Here is a 15,305-nt window from a genome sequence, read left to right as displayed (position 1 = left end):
CAACCTTCCTGTGAATCCTTGCTGCATTTGTATATCAATTACCCATTAAACTCACCGTGTAAAGCTAGAGCAGAAACTGAACAACATAATAGAGTTTACATTGGATCCTACCATTGCCGCTCAGTACAGAGAACATTTAAACAGTGGAACCCCAATCTTGCAGGCTTCTCACACTTCTACTAAAGTTAAAGTGTTTACATACTTTCCTACTTTTCTCTTTTTTTCTCCTAATCAAATCTCTTTCCCTCTCTGTGAATACCCTTCCGGATATGATCTGATTCTCATGCGCACTATTTCCTGCTCTTCCATGTTTCTCTCTAACCTTAAATCCTGTTGGTTAAGGAGAGAGAGTGTTGGTTCCATGGTTCAGTGAGATCCCTGCTCTCCTGTTACTGTTGCTGTAACATTAGCTTTTCACATTTGCAACAACTTCCAGCACACCAGATTTGAAAAGTGAGGGTAAAAGTCTACCTCTCGGGGAATACTCTGTGATGCCCCGTTCCAGCAGATTCTGGGCCAGTGTTTTTGTGACATGTGACTAATTGTAAAATGTAAGTTTTATGGTTGGTCAAAATGAATTGAAGATTGCCGTGAACATCATTGCTTTCACTAAATAGTGTTTTGTTGCTTGTCACAGAGTGTACATGTAATCATCTGGGCTCCAGACGTGACCAATGCCCATCAAAGGATGAGTGTGCGTGCGATCGATCCACAGGGCAATGCTCCTGTCTGCCCAACGTGATGGGCCAGAATTGCGATCGGTGTGCTCCACACTACTGGAACCTGGACAGTGGGTCAGGGTGTGTGCCTTGTCGGTGTGCCAACATCAATTCTTTCGCCTCCAACTGCAATGAGGTGAGTCAGGGGAAGAAGTTATAGTTGCTGCAGAAATGTAAATTCAGACTAAGCGACACTGAGCTGATGGACCATTTCCAGAGTTATATCCTGTCCGTTTGGGGATTATTCCATCCAGTTTAATGACCCAGGGTTGCCTCTGAGTTAGTCGATCATTGGTTCAGTTAGAAGGTCATGAATCGAAGTCCCACTCCAGGACTTGAGCACAAAAATCCATGCTGCACTCCAGTGCAGTACTCCAGGCTGCACTCCAGTGCGGCACTCCAGTGCGGTACTCCAGTGCAGTACTGCAGGCTGCACTCCAGTGCAGTACTCCAGGCTGCACTCCAGTGCAGTACTGCAGGCTGCACTCCAGTGCAGTACTCCAGGCTGCACTCCAGTGCAGTACTCCAGGCTGCACTCCAGTGCGGTACTCCAGTGCGGTACTCCAGTGCGGTACTCCAGTGCAGTACTCCAGGCTGTACTCCAGTGCAGTACTCCAGGCTGCACTCCAGTGCAGTACTCCAGGCTACACTGCAATACGGTACTGCAGGTTGCACTCCAGGCTGCACTCCAGTGCAGTACTGCAGGCTGCACTCCAGTGCAGGTACTCCAGGCTGCACTCCAGTGCGGTACTGCAGGCTGCACTCCAGTGCAGTACTCAAGGCTGCACTCCAGTGCAGTACTCAAGGCTGCACTCCAGTGCAGTACTCCAAGCTGCACTCCAGTGCTGTACTCCAGGCTGCACTCCAGTGCAGTACTCCAGTGCAGTACTCCAGTGCAGTACTCTAGTGCTGTACTCCAGGCTGCACTCCAGTGCAGTACTCCAGGCTGCACTCCAGGCTGCACTCCAGGCTGCACTCCAGTGCAGGTACTCCAGGCTGCACTCCAGTGCGGTACTGCAGGCTGCACTCCAGTGCGGTACTGCACGCTGCACTCCAGTGCAGTACTCAAGGCTGCACTCCAGTGCAGTACTCCAGTGCAGTACTCCAGGCTGCACTCCAGTGCGGTACTCCAGGCTGCACTCCAGTGCAGTACTCCAGTGCAGTACTCCAGGCTGCACTCCAGTGCAGTACTCCAGGCTGCACTCCAGTGCGGTACTGCACGCTGCACTCCAGTGCGGTACTCCAGGCTGCACTCCAGTGCAGTACTCCAGGCTGCACTCCAGTGCAGTACTCCAGTGCAGTACTCCAGGCTGCACTCCAGTGCGGTACTCCAGGCTGCACTCCAGTGCAGTACTCCAGTGCAGTACTTCAGGCTGCACTCCAGTGCGGTACTCCAGGCTGCACTCCAGTGCAGTACTCCAGTGCAGTACTCCAGGCTGCACTCCAGTGCAGTGCTCCAGGCTGCACTCCAGTGCGGTACTGCAGTGTGGTACTGCAGGCTGCACTCCAGTGCAGGTCCTGAGCTGCTATCTCAGGAGGAGTTAAAAGATTCCAAAAGATATTTGGAAAAGAGGAGTGGTGTTACACTGGTGTCTTGGCCAGTATTGATCCCTCAGTCAACATCACACAAGAAAATTGTCTGGTTATTATCAAATTATTGTCTGTGGGATCTTACCATGTGCAAATTGGTTTACATGTTTACGAACACGGTGATTACATTTCAAAAGCACTTTGCTGCTGTAAAGCTGTGACCCGCAGTCACAAATAGAGCTATATAAATGCAGACTTTTCAGACCCCACTCCAGCAACTCTGATTATGAAGGCAGTACTGAGGGGATGCTGCATTTGCCAAGGTGCCATCTTTCTGCTGTGATGCTAAATCAAGGTCCTGTCTATGACTGAGTCGATGTAAAAGATTTGTGTAGCAGAGAAGTTTCCCCAATGGCCTAGTCAACATTTATTATTCAAGAAGCAACCTCAGAAGCAGATTCTCTGGCCTTTTTCCCCATTCTCTTGTTTTCGACATGTCTGGCAAAGCCATCCATTATTGTCCATTACTAATTGCCCTTGCAAAGTTGGTGGTGGGCCTGTGTCTTGATTCACAACAGTCCGTCTGATGCTGCCACAGTGAGGTTGGGCATCAGGATATTGACCCAGTGATGATGAGAGAGCGGCTAATGTACAACCTGCTCCTCACCAGTGGTCGGTGTTTACCAGAATCAAACTACCCCACATATAATGGCACATAATGGGAAAAATGCATTTGCACCTGCTCCAAACTAGATATGGTGAGGTACAAGTGGAGTCTCCAGCATCAGTGAGTACGGGGATATCAGACTGTTGGCTGGGGCAAATCACTGCAACCAATTCCCCAGAGTTCCTCATTGGGTCAGTTCAAGGAAATGTTGTCGGAACGGAGAATTGTCTATACCTGCTCCCCGTGAGAATTGTCTACACCTGCCCTCCCGTGAGAATTGTCCATACCTGCTCTGGTGTGAGAATTGTCTAAACCTGCTCTGGTGTGAGAATTGTCAATACCTGCTCTCCCGTGAGAATTGTCTATACCTGCTGTGGTGTGAGAATTGTCCATACCTGCTGTGGTGTGAGAATTGTCCATACCTGCTCTGGTGTGAGAATTGTCTATACCTGCTCTGGTGTGAGAATTGTCTATACCTGCTCTGGTGTGAGAATTGTCTATACCTGCTCTCCCGTGAGAATTGTCCATACCTGCTGTGGTGTGAGAATTGTCTATACCTGCTCTCCCGTGAGAATTGTCCATACCTGCTGTGGTGTGAGAATTGTCCATACCTGCTGTGGTGTGAGAATTGTCCATACCTGCTGTGGTGTGAGAATTGTCCATACCTGCTCTGGTGTGAGAATTGTCCATACCTGCTGTGGTGTGAGAATTGTCCATACCTGCTCTCCCGTGAGAATTGTCCATACCTGCTGTGGTGTGAGAATTGTCCATACCTGCTGTGGTGTGAGAATTGTCCATACCTGCTCTCCCGTGAGAATTGTCCATACCTGCTGTGGTGTGAGAATTGTCCATACCTGCTCTCCCGTGAGAATTGTCCATACCTGCTGTGGTGTGAGAATTGTCCATACCTGCTGTGGTGTGAGAATTGTCCATACCTGCTCTCCCGTGAGAATTGTCCATACCTGCTGTGGTGTGAGAATTGTCCATACCTGCTGTGGTGTGAGAATTGTCCATACCTGCTGTGGTGTGAGAATTGTCCATACCTGCTCTCCCGTGAGAATTGTCCATACCTGCTGTGGTGTGAGAATTGTCCATACCTGCTGTGGTGTGAGAATTGTCCATACCTGCTGTGGTGTGAGAATTGTCCATACCTGCTGTGGTGTGAGAATTGTCCATACCTGCTCTCCCGTGAGAATTGTCCATACCTGCTCTGGTGTGAGAATTGTCCATACCTGCTGTGGTGTGAGAATTGTCCATACCTGCTGTGGTGTGAGAATTGTCCATACCTGCTCTGGTGTGAGAATTGTCGATACCTGCTCTGGTGTGAGAATTGTCTATACCTGCTGTGGTGTGAGAATTGTATATACCTGCTCTGGTGTGAGAATTGTCCATACCTGCTGTGGTGTGAGAATTGTCCATACCTGCACTGGTGTGAGAATTGTCTATACCTGCTCTGGTGTGAGAATTGTCTATACCTGCTCTGGTGTGAGAATTGTCCATACCTGCTCTGGTGTGAGAATTGTCCATACCTGCTGTGGTGTGAGAATTGTCTATACCTGCTGTGGTGTGAGAATTGTCCATACCTGCTCTGGTGTGAGAATTGTCGATACCTGCTGTGGTGTGAGAATTGTCCATTCCTGCTCTGGTGTGAGAATTGTCTATACCTGCTGTGGTGTGAGAATTGTCTATACCTGCATTGAATGGGACTCATGTCGTGTTGGAGGCATAGATGGAGCAGAATTTGTAAGGAGCATCCAAGAGAGTTTTTTAGAGCAGTATGTAAATAGTCCAACTCGGGAAGGGGCCATACTGGACCTGGTATTGGGGAATGATCCAGGCCAGGTGGTTGATGTTTCAGTCGGTGATTACTTTGGGAATAGCGATCACAATTCCGTAAGTTTTAGAATACTCATGGACAAGGACAAGAGGGGTCCGAAAGGAAGAGTGCTAAATTGGGGAAAGGCAGTGTATAACAAAATTCGGCAGGAGCTAGGGAATGTGGATTGGGAGCAGCTGTTTAAGGGTAAATCCACATTTGAAATGTGGGAGTCTTTTAAGGAAAGGTTGATTAGAGTGCAGGACAGACATGTTGCTATGAAAATGAGGGATAGAAATGGCAAGATTAGGGAACCATGGATGACGGGTGGAATTGTGAGACTAGCTAAGATGAAAAAGGAAGCATACATAAAATCTAGGCGACTCAAAACTGATGAAGTTTTGGAGGAATATCGGGAATGTAGGACAAATCTCAAACGTGCAATAAAGAAGGCTGAAAGGGTTCATGAAATATCTTTGACTAACAGGGTTAAGGAAAATCCCAAAGCATTTTATTCGTATATAAGGAGCAAGAGGGTAACTAGAGAAAGGATTGGCCCACTCAAAGACAAAAGAGGGAATTTATGCATGGAGTCAGAGGAAATGGGTGAGATTCTTAATGAGTACTTTGCATCGGTATTCACAAAGGAGAGGGACATGATGGATGTTGAGGCTAGGGATGGATGTTTAAATACTCTAGGTCAAGTCGGCATAAGGAAGGGGGAAGTTTTGAGTATTCTAAAAGGCATTTAGGTGGACAAGTCCCCAGGTCCGGATGGGATCTATCCCAGGTGACTGAGGGAAGCGAGGGTCGAAATAGCTGGGGCGTTAACAGATATCTTTGCAGCATCCTTGAGCACGGGTGAGGTCCCGGAGGACTGGACAATTGCTAATGTTGTCCCTTTGTTTAAGAAGGGTAGCAGTGATAATCCAGGGAATTATAGACCTGTGAGCTTGACGTCAGTGGTAGACAAACTGTTGGAGAAGATACTGAGGGATAGGATCTATTCACATTTGGAAGAAAATAGATTTATCAGTGAAAGGCAGCATGGTTTTGTGCAGGGAAGGTCATGTCTTACAAACCTAATAGAATTCTTTGAGGAAGTGACAAAGTTAATCGATGAGGGAAGGGCTGTAGATGTTATATACATGGACTTCAGTAAGGTGTTTGATAAAGTTTCCCATGGCAGGTTGATGGAAAAAGTGAAGTCGTATGGGGTTCAGGGTGTACTAGCTAGATGGATAAAGAAATGGCTGGGCAACAGGAGACAGAGAGTAGTGGTGGAAGGGAGTGTCTCAAAATGGAGAAAGGTGACTAGTGGTGTTCCACAGGGATCCGTGCTCGGACCACTGTTGTTTGTGATATACATAAATGATCTGGGCGAAGGTATAGGTGGTCTGATTAGCAAGTTTGCAGATGATACTAAGATTGGTGGAGTTGCAGATAGCGAGGAGGACTATCAGAGAATACAGCAGAATATAGATAGTTTGGCGAGTTGGGCAGAGAAATGGCAGGTGGAGTTCAATCCAGGCAAATGCGAGGTGATGCATTTTGGAAGATCTAATTCAAGAGCGAACTATACGGTCAATGGAAGGGTCTTGGGGAAAATTGATGTACAGAGAGATCTGGGAGTTCAGGTTCATTGTACCCTGAAGGTGGCAACGCAGGTCGATAGAGTGGTCAAGAAGGCAAACAGCATGCTTGCCTTCATCGGACGGGGTATTGAATACAAGTGTCGGCAGGTCATGTTACAGTTGTATATGACTTTGGTTAGGCCACATTTGGAATACTGCGTGCAGTTCTGGTCGCCACATTACCAGAAGGATGTGGATGCCTTGGAGAGGGTGCAGAGGAGGTTCACCAGGATGTTGCCTGGTGTGGAGGGTGCTAACTATGAAGAAAGGTTGAGTAGATTAGGATTGTTTTCGTTGGAAAGACGGAAGTTGAGGAGGGACCTAATCGAGGTCTACAAAATTATGAGAGGTATGGACAGGGTGGATAGCAACAAGCTTTTTCCAAGAGTGGGGGTGTCAATTACAAGGGGTCACGATTTCAAGGTGAGAGGGGGAAAGTTTAAGGGAGATGTGTGTGGAAAGTTTTTTACGCAGAGGGTGGTGGGTGCCTGGAACGCTTTGCCAGCGGAGGTGGTGGAGGCGGGCACGATAGAATAATTTAAGATGCATCTAGACAGATATATGAACGGGTGGGGAACAGAGGGAAGTAGATCCTTGGAAAATAGGCGATAGGTTTAGATAAAGGATCTGGATCAGTGCAGGCTGGGAGGGCCGAAGGGCCTGTTCCTGTGCTGTAATTTTTTTTGTTTGTTTGCTCTCGTGTGAGAATTGTCTGTACCTGCTCTCCCGTGGGAATTGTTGATACCTGCCCTCCCGTGGGAATTGTTGATACCTGCCCTCCCGTGAGAATTGTCTGTACCTGCTCTGGTGTGAGAATTGTCCATACCTGCTCTGGTGTGAGAATTGTCTATACCTGCTCTGGTGTGAGAATTGTCGATACCTGCTGTGGTGTGAGAATTGTCCATACCTGCTCTGGTGTGAGAATTGTTGATACCTGCTCTGGTGTGAGAATTGTCCATACCTGCTCTCCCGTGAGAATTGTCCATACCTGCTCTGGTGTGAGAATTGTTGATACCTGCTCTGGTGTGAGAATTGTCCATACCTGCCCTCCCGTGAGAATTGTCTATACCTGCTCTCCCGTGAGAATTGTCTATACCTGCTCTCCCGTGAGAATTGTCCATACCTGCTCTGGTGTGAGAATTGTCCATACCTGCTCTCCCGTGAGAATTGTCTATACCTGCTCCCCGTGAGAATTGTCTATACCTGCTCCCCGTGAGAATTGTCCATACCTGCTCTGGTGTGAGAATTGTCCATACCTGCTCTGGTGTGAGAATTGTCGATACCTGCTGTGGTGTGAGAATTGTCTATACCTGCTCTGGTGTGAGAATTGTCCATACCTGCTCTGGTGTGAGAATTGTCCATACCTGCTGTGGTGTGAGAATTGTCCATACCTGCTCTGGTGTGAGAATTGTCCATACCTGCCCTCCCGTGAGAATTGTCCATACCTGCCCTGGTGTGAGAATTGTCTATACCTGCCCTCCCGTGAGAATTGTCTATACCTCCTCCCCGTGAGAATTGTCCATACCTGCTCTGGTGTGAGAATTGTCAATACCTGCCCTCCCGTGAGAATTGTCCATACCTGCTCTGGTGTGAGAATTGTCTATACCTGCTCTGGTGTGAGAATTGTCGATACCTGCTCTGGTCTGAGAATTGTCCATACCTGCTCTGGTGTGAGAATTGTCCATACCTGCTGTGGTGTGAGAATTGTCCATACCTGCTCTGGTGTGAGAATTGTCCATACCTGCTGTGGTGTGAGAATTATCCATACCTGCTCTCTTGTGTGGAGAGGACCCTCCAGACAATGGAAGATGCCTCACATCTTCATGTAGTGTATGGATCTGATAGAATGGGACAGGTTGATTTGGAATGTATTGGATCAGTGTCTGAGGGTGATTTGTGCTTTCTTTTTCTTTGCAGTTCACTGGCCAGTGTCAATGCCGCCCTGGGTTCGGGGGCCAGTCCTGCACAGACTGTCAGGAGAATTACTGGGGTGATCCCAATGTGCAGTGTCGAGGTAAGCGGCTGACTGGGCACCAGGTCCACAGAGAGGCCTAACATCGACAACAGGGCTCGGGGCGCAATTCCTCTCTCTGCCTATTTTCATTTTTGAAAAACAAGTGTATACAGTTCAAATGATGTCAGGCGAAGCTTCGAGACATAATCTACAGTGCAGTACTGAGGGAATGCTAGACTGCTGGAGGGGCTTTTTTCACAACAACCTCTGAACCAACACCATGTCTGCCTACTCGTGACAAGAAGCATGGGGCTGGTTTAGCTCACAGGGCTAATCGCTGGCTTTTAAAGCAGACCAAGCAGGCCAGCAGCATGGTTCGATTCCCGTACCAGCCTCCCCGGACAGGTGCCGGAATGTGGCGACTAGGGGCTTTTCACAGTAACTTCATTGAAGTCTACTCGTGACAATAAGCATTTTTCAGAAGCGATTTTCATTTCATTTCATTTCTTTACTGGGTATAAAATATCTCTGTGAGTCTTTGATAGAATAGTGGTAATACATGAGGTTTACAGAGGACAATCGGTCCCTCTCCATGAGAGAGAGAGATAATTAGTTATATAGTTTGAGGGGTAAGGACGCAGGCCTCCATGAGAGAGAGAGACAATTAGTTATATAGTTTGAGGGGTAAGGACGCAGGCCTCCATGAATAACCTCAGCTGAGGCAGGGATTGAACCTCTGCTGGTGGTGCCATTCTGCTTGAGCCAAATGAACTTCCCAAACACCACCAACAGTGGACAGAATAGTGTAGACTCTGTCTCTAAACCCTGCTGCATCTCCCCTCGGAGTGTTTGATGCTGACACCCGGTTTCCAATCCTCCACACTCATCCCTGGAGTACCAAAATTCAATTAATGACATCTGGCTGTTTGTGATTGGTGCAGTTGGAAATTTATACTGCGTTTCAGACATGGGCTAAGCAGGTAAATAGACATTGCTGATAGATATTACTGTACTGTGTTTCAGCACAGGCTGACCCAACTCAAACATATGAGGGCCCATTGCCCCATTGCCCCTCTGCCAGGCAGTGGGTGGGACCCATGCTTCCAAAGGGCATTGTGCTGTGCAGGTCTGAATCATCCAGGCTCTACCCCAGGTACTGCGGAAGGCCAGGTCTACAATGTGACCTGGTCATCATCACCGGCACACTGGCCATGCAGAAAGCCCCAAAGCCTAAAGATTGAGATGGCACAAAGGAAAGCTCAGTTGTTTAGGAAAGGGGCAGGCTGCCTGGAACCCTCCGCTCTTTATAAGCAGCGTCCCTGCATTGAGAGATTTGGTAGGTGGGCCAGGACCCTTCCTCCTCTCTGTCAATTTTTATAGTAATACTGCATCTGCACTAGCTACAGCTCCACCGATGATGGAGATACTGTAGCAGGCTTGGAAACCTGCCGTGCTGAACCTTCTCTGTCTTCCCCAGGCTCTGCAGAAAGGAAAATATGGCCCATCGGATTTTATTCCTGATTTTTTTCATTCACGTTTGCTTTAGTTCCCAGTGGGAGCAGTTCCTCAATGGACGCTACTTTTTCTCCAGCTTCTGAGTCTGAGGACCATGTGTGAAGTCCTATTTCAGAGGCCTGAGTCCACACTCTGTGCTGACATTCCTGGTGCCAGGACCGAGGGAGCGCTGAAACTGATTATTATCGCATTGCTGTATGTGGGATCTTGCTGCGCACAAATTGGCTGCTACCATTCCTACATTACAGCAGAAAGTATATTTCAAAAAAATACATAATTGGCTGTGAAGTACTTTGGAATGTCCAGAAATGGGAATTTTCTTTCTGTCTGGGGAAGCCTCTGATATCTCAGCACATTGACCCTCCGGCTGGGTGAAGCCTCTGATATCTCAGCACATTGACCCTCCGGCTGGGTGAAGCCTCTGATATCTCAGCACATTGACCCTCCGGCTGGGTGAAGCCTCTGATATCTCAGCACATTGACCCTCCGGCTGGGTGAAGCCTCTGATATCTCAGCACATTGACCCTCCGGCTGGGTGAAGCCTCTGATATCTCAGCACATTGACCCTCCGGCTGGGTGAAGCCTCTGATATCTCAGCACATTGACCCTCCGGCTGGGTGAAGCCTCTGATATCTCAGCACATTGACCCTCCGGCTGGGGAAGCCTCTGATATCTCAGCACATTGACCCTCCGGCTAGGTGAAGCCTCTGATATCTCAGCACATTGACCCTCCGGCTGGGTGAAGCCTCTGATATCTCAGCACATTGACCCTCCGGCTGGGTGAAGCCTCTGATATCTCAGCACATTGACCCTCCGGCTGGGTGAAGCCTCTGATATCTCAGCACATTGACCCTCCGGCTGGGTGAAGCCTCTGATATCTCAGCACATTGACCCTCCGGCTGGGTGAAGCCTCTGATATCTCAGCACATTGACCCTCCGGCTGGGTGAAGCCTCTGATATCTCAGCACATTGACCCTCCGGCTGGGGAAGCCTCTGATATCTCAGCACATTGACCCTCCGGCTAGGTGAAGCCTCTGATATCTCAGCACATTGACCCTCCGGCTGGGTGAAGCCTCTGATATCTCAGCACATTGACCCTCCGGCTGGGTGAAGCCTCTGATATCTCAGCACATTGACCCTCCGGCTGGGTGAAGCCTCTGATATCTCAGCACATTGACCCTCCGGCTGGGTGAAGCCTCTGATATCTCAGCACATTGACCCTCCGGCTGGGTGAAGCCTCTGATATCTCAGCACATTGACCCTCCGGCTGGGTGAAGCCTCTGATATCTCAGCACATTGACCCTCCGGCTGGGGAAGCCTCTGATATCTCAGCACATTGACCCTCCGGCTGGGTGAAGCCTCTGATATCTCAGCACATTGACCCTCCGGCTGGGTGAAGCCTCTGATATCTCAGCACATTGACCCTCCGGCTGGGGAGCCTCTGATATCTCAGCACATTGACCCTCCGGCTGGGGAAGCCTCTGATATCTCAGCACATTGACCCTCCGGCTGGGTGAAGCCTCTGATATCTCAGCTTATTGACCCTCCGGCTGGGTGAAGCCTCTGATATCTCAGCACATTGACCCTCCGGCTGGGTGAAGCCTCTGATATCTCAGCACATTGACCCTCCGGTGAGCTGACAGGGTCCAGTCTCCTTTCCCCGGGGGGGTTGGAAAAGGTTTTATTGGTAATTTTTTCCTTTTCTCCTTCCCTGTTACCCCAGTGTGTGATTGTGACCATCGCGGGATCCAGATAAGCCAGTGTGATCGAGCAAGTGGGCATTGCGTGTGTCGCCAGGGAGTTTCTGGAGTACGGTGTGACAAGTGCGCCCGAGGATTCTCGGGCCAATTCCCCGACTGCTACCCTTGCCACCAGTGTTTTGGAGACTGGGATAGTGTTGTGCAGGACCTGGCAGCTCAGACCAGGCGGCTGGTGGAGCGGGCGGGTGAGATTCGGCTAACCGGAGCCAGCGGTTTGTATGAAAGTAACTTCCGCAGCCTGGAGGAGAAGTTGCTGCAAGCACAAAGGATTGTAAACGCGCGGAATGCAACCGCTCTGGCAGTGACTGAGCTCATGAACCTGATAAGTGATCTTCGGTGAGTGACCCATTCTCTGCTCGGTGTCAGGTCAATATTACTCGCACATTCAGTGACTTTAAATCAAAGCTTTGATAAAAGGTTAAAAGATAAAACCCATGGATAGGATGGGTATGGAGGGATACGGCACTAGGGAGCGCTGAGAGTTTTGGCCAAGGGTTGGATCATGACTGGTACAGGTTTGGAGGGCCGAAGGGCCTGTTCCTGTGCTGTATTGTTCTTTGTTCTCTATGGGAAATTCAAATAATTTTCAAGTAATTGATTTAAATATCCCTGGCTATATACTAACAAAGAATTCACCTGAGGAAGGAGAAAGCTAGGGCGCGATTCTCCGCAAATGCGGAGAGTCGTAAAGGCTGCCGTGAAACCGGCCGTGTTTCACGGCCGCCTCCGCGCCCCCTCCCGGGACCCGATTCACCCCCCCGGTCGGGGCTAGCATCGCGGCCCCGGGAAGAACGGCAGCGCAGGCTTAACGAACGTTCGCTAAGCCCAGCCGCCAAGACTCACGGCGGCTGACTCGCACGATGACGTCAGCCGCGCATGCGCGGGTTGGAGCCGTCCAACCCGCGCATGCGCGGATGACGTCATCGCGCATATGTGTCAAACCCGCGCATGCGCGGTCCGGCACGCCCCTCAGCCGCCCCGCGGACTGATCCTGCGGGGCGGCGGAGGGACAAAGAGTGCGCGGGAATCGGACCCGCTGCCCGTGATCGGTGCCCACCGATCGTGGGCCCATGCCACCCTTGGCACGGCCGTGGTGCGGCCGTGCCAATCGGTGGCATGGTTGTGCAGAACGGCACTTTGCTGCCGTTTTCACGATCTGTGATAGCAGGTGTGTTTAAATTCGTGAAAACGGCCGTAAAGGCCTGGGAAATCGGCCCATCGGATAGGGGAGAATCGCTGCTCGCTGTAAAAAACGGCAAGCAGCGATTCGTGTCGTGGGGCGGCCGTGGGGGGGGGAGAATAGCGGGAGGTCGGGAAAAATGTCGGGAAGGCCCTCCCGCTATTCTCCGACCCGTCGTGGGGGGCAGAGAATCGCGCCCCTAGTGTTTGAAACAAACCTGTTGCACTTTAACCTGGTAGTGTAAGACTTCTTAAAGTTCTGGGGCCTGAGCTGGAGAGTGGGATTAGACTAGTTGGGATATTAAAGAGTGTGGGGAATGATCAAGATAATGGGATTGGACTCTGTGAATTAACCAATCTTTCCTAATCTGACACTGAAAGCTAAATCTCAAATCTTTTCCAGGAAGGGAATTACTGGGACCACGCACATTTTGAATGGACTGGAAGATGTTCTGACTGCAGTGCAAAACCAGAACAATGGGGCCAGTGTTGAGCTGAGTAACCTGGAACGTGAAGCAAGAGCTCTCAATCTCTCCACCCGGGAACTGTCCAGACAGTTCAACATACTGAAACACTCCAATTTCCTCGGTACACCCCTGTCCTCCCTCCTCATGTCAACAGATGGGCAGATTAACTGTGTTGGTTCATTGAGAGCTGAGTGACTTGATGCGGCCACATATAGCGTGAGACTAAACTAAACTAGAACAGGAAGGTGGGCAGGTTCCAGTTCTGAGGTGTTTAAAATGTGAGAAGTGTTTCAGAGGGTAGGTCGTCAGAGGGTATTTCCTCTGATGGAGGAATCCAGAACAAGGGGCTTAACCGTAAAGTTAGACTGTTCAGCAGGAAAATCTAGAAACACTTGATCATCCTGAAGGCTGTGAATCCTGGAGAACTGATGAAGCTTTCAGGACTACTTTTGGGTGGGGGGGGGGGGAACAGTACGGTGAATATGAAACACAGATGGCTAAATGGAGTAACGTTATAGATCAGCCATGATCTAACTGATTGGCAGAGAAACCTCCTGGGGTTAAATGTCCTCCTCCTATTGATATAGACATAGAACATACAGTGCAGAAGGAGGCCATTTGGCCCATCGAGTCTGCACCGACCCACTTAAGCCCTCACTTCCACCCTATCCCCGGAACCCAATAAGCCCTCCTAACCTTTTTGGAGACGAAGGGCAATTTAGCATGGCCAATCCACCTAACCTGCACGTCTTGGACTGTGGGAGGAAACCGGAGCACCCGGAGGAAACCCACGCACAGACACGGGGAGAACGTGTAGACTTCCACACAGACAGTAACCCAGCGGGGAATCGAACCTGGGACCCTGGCGCTGTGAAGCCACAGTGCTAACCACTGTGGTGCCATTCTGCCCCTTGTGCTACCATGCTGCCCCTTGCTGAGTTAGGATCCTATGACCATAAGCACTTGTGGAATCACAAGTTGCTTCACCAGCTGTTAAAAATCACCCATATTTCCCACTCTTGCCTGATATCCAGTAACCCTCTCATGGAATGCATACAACACAAGTGTTACAATGTGCATTATTGACCCCCCCCCCCCACCCCCACCCCACCCAGGCGGAGGTCTTGTGGCTCAGTGGCCAGAGATCCGAGTTCAAGTCCCGCTCCAGGGTTTGTTGGCCATGGAAAGAACGTTTATGATATGATTCAAACAGATGGTTAAATCTGCCTGTTCATTCTTCCAACTTTCCTTACCATTCCCCAAAGGAGGGGGGGGGGGGGGGGGGGGGGGGGCGGGGGGAACACACACAAGCAACCTCTAGCAGACTGGAAACCAGATAGAACTTTCAAAATGGTGTTTCAGGAGAATTCGGTAGGAAAGTGAGGTCGTTACCACAGTTTGGATTTGCAAACCACCTTTAATGTAATAAGATGCAGATGGTCTTCTGAACAGAGGGATTCAGGAAGCGAATTGGTGGCACCCGGCCGTGTTGATAAATAATAACTCCCAGGAATCGCTCCACACTGACTTCACTCTCCCCGAGATTTCCATTGAACCACCTTGTCCTCTGCTGGTGCTGTGGCCGAGAGATCCAGGTCACTGAACTGGGAAACCACAATCCCAGAGCAATGCTCCGGGGTCCCTGGTTCAAATACCACGATGGTGTATGGTTTCAGTAAAAATCTAAATAAATTGGCTGAGTTTCTCACTCCCTGGCTTTCACCCTGTCATAGTTTTAAAGACCTCAATTAGGTCCTTCTCTGCCTTCTCTTTTCGAGAAGAAAGGTACCCAGCTTTTCCTGATATAGTTGTTAACCCATCTCAGTTCTGTTGCCACCTTTGTAAATCGTGCCCACACCGCCTCCAGTTCTTTGGTAAAACAGTGGACGGCGCTCAAAAGTGAGTCGATACAAGGGGGATGGTTTCGCACAGTGGGCTAAACTGCTGGCTTGTAATGGAGAACAATGCCAGCAGCGCGGTTAAATTCCCGTACCGGCCTCCCCGAACAGGCGCCGGCTTTTCGCCCCTAGTCGCCACATTCCGGCGCCTGTTCGGGGAGGCCGG

At 49.8% G+C, this 15,305-nt stretch overlaps 1 protein-coding gene across 1 annotated transcript in view; it reads left to right on the top strand.

The window, feature by feature from the left end:
* The window catches only part of LOC119973711 (laminin subunit beta-2-like), a 91,337-nt gene that overhangs the window by 55,550 nt on the left and 20,482 nt on the right, over nucleotides 1-15,305 (top strand). Inside the window, exons 11-14 of the mRNA XM_038812100.1 lie at nucleotides 638-855; nucleotides 8,284-8,380; nucleotides 11,559-11,931; nucleotides 13,178-13,362. Coding sequence (XP_038668028.1) covers nucleotides 638-855; nucleotides 8,284-8,380; nucleotides 11,559-11,931; nucleotides 13,178-13,362 — 873 coding nt within the window. The remainder of the gene's footprint in view (nucleotides 1-637; nucleotides 856-8,283; nucleotides 8,381-11,558; nucleotides 11,932-13,177; nucleotides 13,363-15,305) is intronic.

Source organism: Scyliorhinus canicula, chromosome 11 (genome assembly GCF_902713615.1).
Source record: "Scyliorhinus canicula chromosome 11, sScyCan1.1, whole genome shotgun sequence".
NCBI classification, from domain to species: domain Eukaryota; kingdom Metazoa; phylum Chordata; class Chondrichthyes; order Carcharhiniformes; family Scyliorhinidae; genus Scyliorhinus; species Scyliorhinus canicula.
The sequence above is the reverse complement of the archived record's forward strand: the minus strand, read 5'-3'. Positions and strand labels throughout refer to the sequence as shown.